Source organism: Tigriopus californicus, chromosome 9 (genome assembly GCF_007210705.1).
Source record: "Tigriopus californicus strain San Diego chromosome 9, Tcal_SD_v2.1, whole genome shotgun sequence".
NCBI lineage: Eukaryota > Metazoa > Arthropoda > Copepoda > Harpacticoida > Harpacticidae > Tigriopus > Tigriopus californicus.
In genome coordinates this window covers 5,427,759-5,436,071 of record NC_081448.1, presented here as the reverse complement: position 1 = coordinate 5,436,071, position 8,313 = coordinate 5,427,759, and the positions used below count along the sequence as shown (strand labels likewise).

At 43.9% G+C, this 8,313-nt stretch overlaps 2 protein-coding genes across 3 annotated transcripts in view; both read right to left on the bottom strand.

The window, feature by feature from the left end:
* Positions 1 to 1,866: 1,866 nt before the first annotated feature.
* On the bottom strand, positions 1,867 to 5,635 carry LOC131886902 (uncharacterized). Its single transcript, XM_059235357.1, has 8 exons — positions 5,502 to 5,635; positions 5,314 to 5,431; positions 4,600 to 5,242; positions 4,355 to 4,519; positions 4,008 to 4,289; positions 2,788 to 3,789; positions 2,576 to 2,687; positions 1,867 to 2,503 (listed from the first exon to the last, which is right to left on the bottom strand). The coding sequence occupies exons 1-6, from the start codon at positions 5,551 to 5,553 to the stop codon at positions 3,769 to 3,771; spliced, it is 1,281 nt and encodes a 426-aa protein (XP_059091340.1). The 5' UTR covers positions 5,554 to 5,635; the 3' UTR covers positions 1,867 to 2,503; positions 2,576 to 2,687; positions 2,788 to 3,768.
* Positions 5,636 to 6,070: 435 nt separating this feature from the next.
* The window catches only part of LOC131886126 (protein DDI1 homolog 2-like), a 2,711-nt gene continuing 468 nt past the window's right edge, over positions 6,071 to 8,313 (bottom strand). The window contains exons 2-6 of one of the 2 annotated variants that reach the window (XM_059234369.1): positions 7,922 to 8,195; positions 7,573 to 7,839; positions 7,172 to 7,513; positions 6,835 to 6,861; positions 6,071 to 6,605 (exon numbers count right to left, since the gene is read on the bottom strand). In XM_059234369.1, coding sequence (XP_059090352.1) covers positions 6,288 to 6,605; positions 6,835 to 6,861; positions 7,172 to 7,513; positions 7,573 to 7,839; positions 7,922 to 8,195 — 1,228 coding nt within the window. In that variant the 3' untranslated portion in view covers positions 6,071 to 6,287. The remainder of the gene's footprint in view (positions 6,606 to 6,834; positions 6,862 to 7,171; positions 7,514 to 7,572; positions 7,840 to 7,921; positions 8,196 to 8,313) is intronic. The other variant, XM_059234370.1, reaches the window with a different exon arrangement.

The window sequence follows — 8,313 nt, the reverse complement described above, 5'->3', positions numbered from 1 at the left end:
GATTGAACGCTCTCCAAGATCTTCAAGTACTTGAACTTGGCCACGGTGGACTCGCCCAACACTCCGGTGTGATCCCAGGTGCTTAGAAATTGGTATAACGGCGATATGGCAGCGGGATCGGGGGTGACCTTCAATGAGGGGGGGTTATCTTGGCGATGGGACCGAAAGCGAACCAAGGATAGCCGACCACCGGGTAAGCTCTGGAGGAGCGAGGTTGGCACGTGATGATGGGTGACAGGAGCCAGGAAAAGTATCCGGAACCAGGGCAGTGTACGCCCCAGCCCTCGAACACTTGCTAGTGCCATGATGGATACCATGGGATCAGAAATGTGGTTCCCCCAAACGTCCCACTCTCACCTAAGTCAACGCTTGGCCGAAAAACACATGTTTGATAAAAGGGCTGCCAAAGTAACTGCCCGTTATTGCCAGACGATTGTGAATTGGGCTAGGAATTTGGGCATGACGGTTGTTAGCTCGATATTGTGTGTTAAGTTATCAAGTCCATTATGTTCTTACGCTGGCGATTTTTTGGATGGGTTGGATAAGCACACCTGGTTCAATATCTTAGGTAGGGACAATGGGCATGTCTTGGCGTTTCCATCTTTTTTGGCCTCCCTAAGCATGGTCCCAGTGGAAGGCACTTGTTTATTTGCGACTTTCATTGGTTTCAGGTTGACGACTAATGTTATCAAAGACAAATTGAGCCGTGAAAACTTAAAGGAGGTGCGTAAAATGGGGTGGCAAATTTGAAGCATTTATTATTCAACAGGGCTAATTCTGAAACCAGAAGTATTGGCCAAAATGAACCAACAATAAGAAAACAACGTCATGGCCAGAGAGTGATTTAGTTGCACAAAACATATATTTTCATGTGCATAAATTGACGCTTTCAATATAAGAAATCATAAAAAGGGCCATTTTGTTTTCATTTTATTACGGAAACCCACTATTTCTCCCAATTTATCAAAATGATTACAAATGAGAAGCTGATGTTTCAGAAATGAAGGCGGCTTAAATGAGAAACTTTCCCCAAGAATTTTAAATCCTTTCAAATGAACCAATGCCAGCAACTCAACATTTTGATGTGCAGTAGCTTAGACATATACGTATCATTTTTTTATTGCTTCTTGAGAAAAAAATCAAACCCACATAGCTTATTGCAGCAAAACTATGCGGTTTAGCACTTGAACCCATAAAAATTCAATTGCTGCATCCTAATTGTTTGACACATTTTAATCCTTTTCTGCCAATTTGTTCATTCTTTTTTTGTTACTTTAATCACGTGAAGGTGACATTTTGTGAGCCAAAAAAGCATCTCTGACAAGTCAGCCGAATGGTCAGCAAACAATCCCATTTTTTGCCAAATTTTGCAATTTCATCAGAAATATTTACAATAATCTGAAATTCAAGGTCAAGTTCGGGATAATTTTTACTTTTCCTGATAGTGTTGTAGCCATCTTTTGTCAACATAAAAGGCTGTAACTTTGATCCAACCGCCTACATAGATCAAGTCATCAGATATACCTTAGTTGGTCCTCTACCATTGCATATCATTTATCGTTTTTTGTGTGAAACGAAGTCAAATGTTGCGAGACACTTTCATTGTAAAAATTGCTTCGTCTTTTGAAATCTTAACCATCGTTAATTACCAACTGATAATCAATTACAATTACTGATATGATATGAAATTTAAGATCAAGCTTATAAAACGGCCTCGGTTTTGTACATGGTACAAAAATGTATGAGCATTTGATCCCCATTCTTTTACGATTCCAATCCTACTTGTGTTGGTTCTGAATTAACGACAATGACACCGTCCAATCATCATTGAAAGTGAGAAATAGGAACAACGGAAACACTCAAGCATTCGTTACCATATTTAATATCTTAATAATCCAAATGAAATCGGCCCAGACTGTAGGACACGATCACACTGACACACAGCAAACCCCCGGTTACCGCCAACGACCCGGCTGAGCCTACATACACGTGGCATTGTCCTGGACACACACATTCATATTGTCCTCGTAGATAACTGTAATCCCAACAATCGTCCGAATCATACGCGCCACGCAATCCTTGGGTCATGGATTTGGCCAACTTGTAGGTACCGTAGGCGGCCAATCCCGCCACGGCAAATTTACCCACTTTCTTCAAGATCTTCTTCCGGCGGCTCTCTTTTTTGATGGCACCGCCTCCGGCCAAGCCTTGAGAGGCCCCGAATCCCCCGGTATTCCGTCCTCTATTGCCTCGATGACGAATCTTGTCCACAATCTGACGACCCTTAGACTTCACCTTGTCCACCACCCGTCGGGCCGTACTTCGGCCGTGACTGCCGCTTCTCCCGCCACTTTTCCGGGCATCGCGCTTGTCTCGATGCTTGCGGCACTTGGAGGAAAGTTTTTCCACGCCAAGCGAGCCGATTTTGGTTTGAATCTCGTCGAAATGACTGTCCAAGCAGAAGTGGAGGTATTCTGAGCACGCCGTGATATCCTCTAATTTGCTAGAATTTAGAAAGGGTCAACGAGAAGTTGGCACATTTGTATGTTAGGTAACCAAAGGAAGTTCACTGTACCGACAAAACTTTTGGTTGGGGAAGGGCTTCAGTTTAAGACTGTGCCAACCATTTTGAACCACACACTTGTCGTAGCGAACACTGAGCTCCTTCCACGAGAATTCATCACATCCTAGAACCGAACCGACATGTTTAGAGAATCAAGATTTGGACAAAGAGCTGTCGGATGAGGAAACCGCTGCAGAACCCTACATTCGTAGTTTATCCCTCACCTTTGGTCAAAACCGTCAGAGTCAGCAAAACCAGGAACATTGTGAAGCCTTGGAATATCATGGTGCAAAGGTGAGTATAAAACTAATATCATTAATGATTGAAAACAATGTTTCACAGCGCGGTTATTTTTGTTTATGAAGGCGTTGGTTAAGCGTTTAACCTTCCATCGAGTGCTCTGACTGGCTGATCTCTGACTCAGTGAATATTTCCTGTCGTTCATTCCAACAACGACATGGACCGAACACTTTTGCCTCAGCGTGTACGTGTATTACGATTGAACCCGGAGCCGTGGGCGTTGGAAGAACGCTGCCATCGAGTCAATTCAGGGAGTAGTAACATACCTCTACGCTGTTCAGCAACGTCAAGGAAGCGCTCGAAACGCAATAAGCGTAGTATCGTGCAGTACAGTTCACTGTGGATGAGCATCTTGGAGGCAATCCTCCGATCCGACGGTCCGCGTTTCTAGCCTCGGCTTGTCTTGATTCCACAAAGTAATATCTTCGGGTGTATTCCTTGTTCGAATCAGAATCCCACTCTCGTTGGGCCAGGGCCAAGAGACGTGCTTCACGTGAACTGAATTGACAAAGAGTGTTGGTGCAAATAACGTTTGGGACTTTGTTTTATGCCTACTTGCATTGGTTGGTGCAATCCTAGTTTGCTTTTCATAATGGGAGGGGGAGGGAGTGTCCAAAGATTAATAGGGTATAGTATAGTATAGTTATATTTGATCTTCAGGAACCAAATTTGGTTATAAAGAAGATATTGAATATTCTTGGCGAAATGTGTAAAAGGGTATTGATTGGAAAAATGTTCACTTCGTTAAGCTAGAATCAGAATAGCTCCCCCTTGACATTGTTACTCGCTTTGTTGGTCACTTGAACATAATCGTTAACCTCTGTTGGCTATGCAGGTTTTATTTCTCTAGCATTTTTTTATCAAAGTTCCATCATTTCCTGGACATGCAGTGGCAGAGCCATGCTTCACGGATTTGCCGACCAAACCTGTAGAAAAAGAGAAATTATTAGAAAATGTGTCGAAGAAGCGTGTATGTTGCAATAGCCGTCAGAGAAACCCCAGATAGATGTGCGTAGAATATTGAACATGCTACATATTGTGGCAGTACAGGCTACAGTCCCACTTCCATCCTACTCTCAGATCAAAGATCCACGTTTCCTAGCGATCCTTTGCTTCAAGCTGAAATAAAGTCTCGCCTATTTACCTCCATTCTCTTGTGAAAGTTTGAGCTCAGGGCCTTCGGTCGAACAAGGTCAATTTCGATCCCCAAACTGGGAATGCTCAACGTGTTCCTATGGAGATCAATGATGGCTCCAACTTCACTCAAGAAATCCGTGCCCAAGGCAATCTCTACAGGTTGATTGCGCACCATGTTCAGGGAGAAATTGACGGATTTGCCACCGATTTCCAATGGAACATCTGTTATGCGCTTTCCAAGGATCTCATCCTTGGCCATGCTTCCGTAACCTAAAGACCCACTGACATCCTGAAAATTATAAACCAATAGCAATAAGTTTCTTTCGTGTCTGAGTAAGGCTGGCTGCCTCTGACCATAGTAATTGTGGAAATGGGTGAAGTGGTATCAATCAGGGCCATCATGTTCTTGTCTTGAATCCTGCACGGAATTATCAGCACCAATAAATCCTCCACTGTTTTGGGACCAGATCGTGATCCACTCGCGTAATTACTAGAACTTGTCCCCAATCCAGAAGAAATCTGTTCAAATACAAATCAGAGATCAATTCAGGCTTAGTACCATCAGGACCCCAAGGTAGAACCACCGTCTTCCCTCTTACCCCGGTGGTGTCACGATTATTAGATGAGCGATCAAAAGTGGATCCAAATGAAGAACAGCGTAACGCAGAGGAAGGTCCAAAGTTACTCAAAAGTGAAGAAGATCCACCAGATCCAAGAAACGAGGAGCTAAAATCATCGTTAAAACTCGATGTGTGACCGCCCATGGGAATCGGAATGGGCATAATCGAATGACGACTAGAACCAACGCCATTGGTTCTTTTGTTTAACTTCTTATCCAACATCTTTTTGGCTTTTTCCACTGCTTTATTGATCACCTTGGAGGCCATTTGAGCACGTTTACTGTCACCGTTCTTGTTGTACTTTGAATCCACGTAATTTCGCACCTTCTCGGCCGTTTTGTCCACCGCCTTGAATGCATATCTGGTTTTGGAATTTTGTGGGGTGGGACTGTTCCCATTGTATCCGTATCCATTTTGATTGGAACTGCTAGTGTAACTATTACTGCTACTGCTGAATAATCCGGGAAATGCTGAGCGTTTAGTTCTCTTGACTCGATCGAATGAGCATTTGGGACTGAATTGGCGTATGTTGAGTGAATGGACGAGCTTTTTAATCTCTTTAAAATGTGATCCAGAGCATGCCACCAAGTGATCCATACATTCCATTGCCATGGAGAATTTTCTAAAAAATGTCTCAGAGAGTGAACCTGTGTTCAAGTTGAGGAGCACCATATGCAGAAAATACTCGTAAACCTGCATAAATCATCGGCAGGGGTGGTATGCAGCTTCTCAAAGTTCAACCCATTGTTTCGGATGCAATCGAGGTAGAAGTCTTTTTGAATCCACCATTGCAACGGTTCACAAGCCCATACTACGATGATGTTACAGATTTTTAATTATTATGCACTAAACAAGCCATGAAATAAATTATCATCACTTACTGTAAGAAATCACGCAATTCAGGACCAACGTTTTCGTTAGATGACTTAACATAATGAGAGTTTGATTGCTACTATCTCATTGTCGATGGCCATTGGTTGAGTTAAGGAGAACGCCATAACTTGGTTGAGTGCAACAACAAAAAAAAAGAGTGTATTATATAGTGAAGTGACAGCATTTCATAGGGCTCATTTCTTATCTTCTATTGTTCTTCCATTTATCCTAATTTCCTCGACACATATAGTGACCATTATTGGTTTTACATTTAGAGTAACGGTGATCGTAACGGTGATCGTCTATAAATTCCTTAACTCAGTCATAAAAATTGGATATTTGTATTTAAACAGGATCCAGTTTGGTTTGATATTTTTTGAAAAGTCAACGCTTTGAAAGTTGATGGAATGGTTCTCTATAAAAGAATTTTACAGCCCAAGCATGTTCTCACTTGATAAGGGCCCCTGCTTTGAACATCACATCCGTCAATCCTGAACAAATGCGCCACTTCTCAATTCAGGCAATGACACCTTTTAGTACAAGGAGACTTCCCATTTCTCAAGGAACCAACATAATATAGTAATAAATGATTTTTTATTTCAGCAACCAGTTTTACCTTAGTTTTCAAATGGTAGATTGATATTGGAGCAACCTGAGTGAATGAATCAAGAGCAAAAAAAGATGGATCGATCCATAACGTAAAAAGAGAGGCAATGATGGCGAATAGCGTCGGCACGTACGATCAAACTCAGGTAGCAATGTAACGTGTTTACAACCAATGTTCTCGATATCGGTCAGAATTTCAAAGATTTCGCAAAAAGGGCAGCAGTAGCTTGCTCCATGTCTCCTTGGTTGCCCCGCAATTCCGCGATACATTTATCGCGAGAAAACCCGTAGCCCATAAGTTTCCTGACATGTTCATCCGTAAACTTGTCAGAGGCCAAAATATCACTCGAGTCGCCGGATGCCGCACTAGATGATGACGACGATGAACCTGAAATCGTGCTTGTACTGGTCGAGGTTCCGTCATTGCTTTTCAGTCGCTTGCTATCAGTAGCGCTTCTGGCCATGGCTTCCTCCAATTGTTTCTTTTCGTGCTCCTTGGAGGATTCCTAAAATGGCAAGAGGTACGAATATCATTATCCGGAGTTTCTGGAAATCAGAGTTGGGCAAAAGACAAACAATAGAGTTATCAGTGGAGGAGCGGTCATGAGGCTCTTTGAATTAGCAAATGGACTTAAATGTTTCGCTTTAATGTTAACAAAGTAGCTATTTTTTAATGTTCCCAAAAAATAATGCAACAATCTCAATCAAAATTAACGAGAACCAAATGATTCTTACTTCAGTCAAACGGCGACGAGGATTGAGCTGGAATGAACGGACAACTTTAAAATCATCAAGCGCTTCCTTTGGCCAAGTCATCGAGTGAAAGATGGACCTCTTGATGCAAGGATTTTTTGTATAATGGATGATAAGGGTGAGTATCAAAAGGTCAGATTCTCTACCTATTTCACTATCAAAGCATGTGCCATGTGGGTATCATACACATTGAATTCCCAAGCGACTTGGGTTAACAACAAACTGACCTGAACTAAAGTCACAATAATACTTGTAGCTCTAACCTCCATCATTGTACGTGGCTGAAGATTCCCATTTTTCGATGAGCATACTGTCTTACCTGCAGGGCCTTTTCCATGTCAATTAATTTGGAACTAAGCTTAGCACATTCGGGTAATTCGGATTCGGACAAGAACGGAGTCTCGGTGCCCGAAGAACCGATGACGAGGAGGTTCCGATTCAAATCAATGCAACATTGATGACGTTTGAGCATGTCCAATCCGAGCAACATATCCATGGGTTGCTCCTCCAAAATGGAAAATGACGTGGACAAGTAATCCTTCTCGATTTGAATCTGAGCCAAGTGGACCCGGCCGATGATCTTCTGGGTGCCCACGCCTTTGGCCACACCGGCCCAACGTTTATCAACCAAGCGCATGATGCCACATCGTTCGGCGGCCGACTGAAACACAAATAGAGCTGCTGGATTTCTGAGGGCGATAACAGATCAAACCCACGTACTTGCGACATAATGGTGGCCTGAGCTCCGGAATCAACAAAGGCCTTGATGGCGTGTCCGTTGACGCGACAATTGATGTAAAGCATGATGACGGTACCGAAGGCTTCGGGGTTGTGCTCCATGGCCAATTCCATGTTCTGCTCAATGTTCTTGTTCTCAATCTCCAAGGCAATCAGTCGTTGGGCCTCCATATCAAACGGGTCGGCCGTTAAGAGTCGGAGGCGTTGCCGCTCGCGCTCCGCCCGAATCTCGTGCTGCTCGTTCAAAACCTGCCGACAATGACCACCATGATCAATCTCACACCCTACAATGGGTTCCGATCTTTGGGGCTTTCACACCCGCCTCCCTTACCCGTTTGAACCGCGCAATATCGCCCGAATCGAACGCCTCAGCCAAGGTTGGATTGTTATGCCGCAACACGCCTAAGGTCTCGGGACTTTTCTTCAACATGTCATAAATGACCTCCGGGTCCTCGGCGTTGCCTGCACCTGGCGGCGAGGGACGAGGGCCGCTCTGAGTGCCCGCACTCGAACCCGGAACCTGGATTTGACTGAAATCCAGTCCGGGCAATCCCCCGCTGGCCGCCACGGGTTTGGGCACGGCCGATTTCTTGGCCAGTACCAACTAGTCGCGGATGGCCTTTTTGTCGTCGTCTAAGGTACGGCCTTGGAAGGTGAGTCGGATTTGGGCCGTGGGAATGCCGGCTTCGGCCTCGCAAAATGCCTTGACGTTCTCCNAGTCTT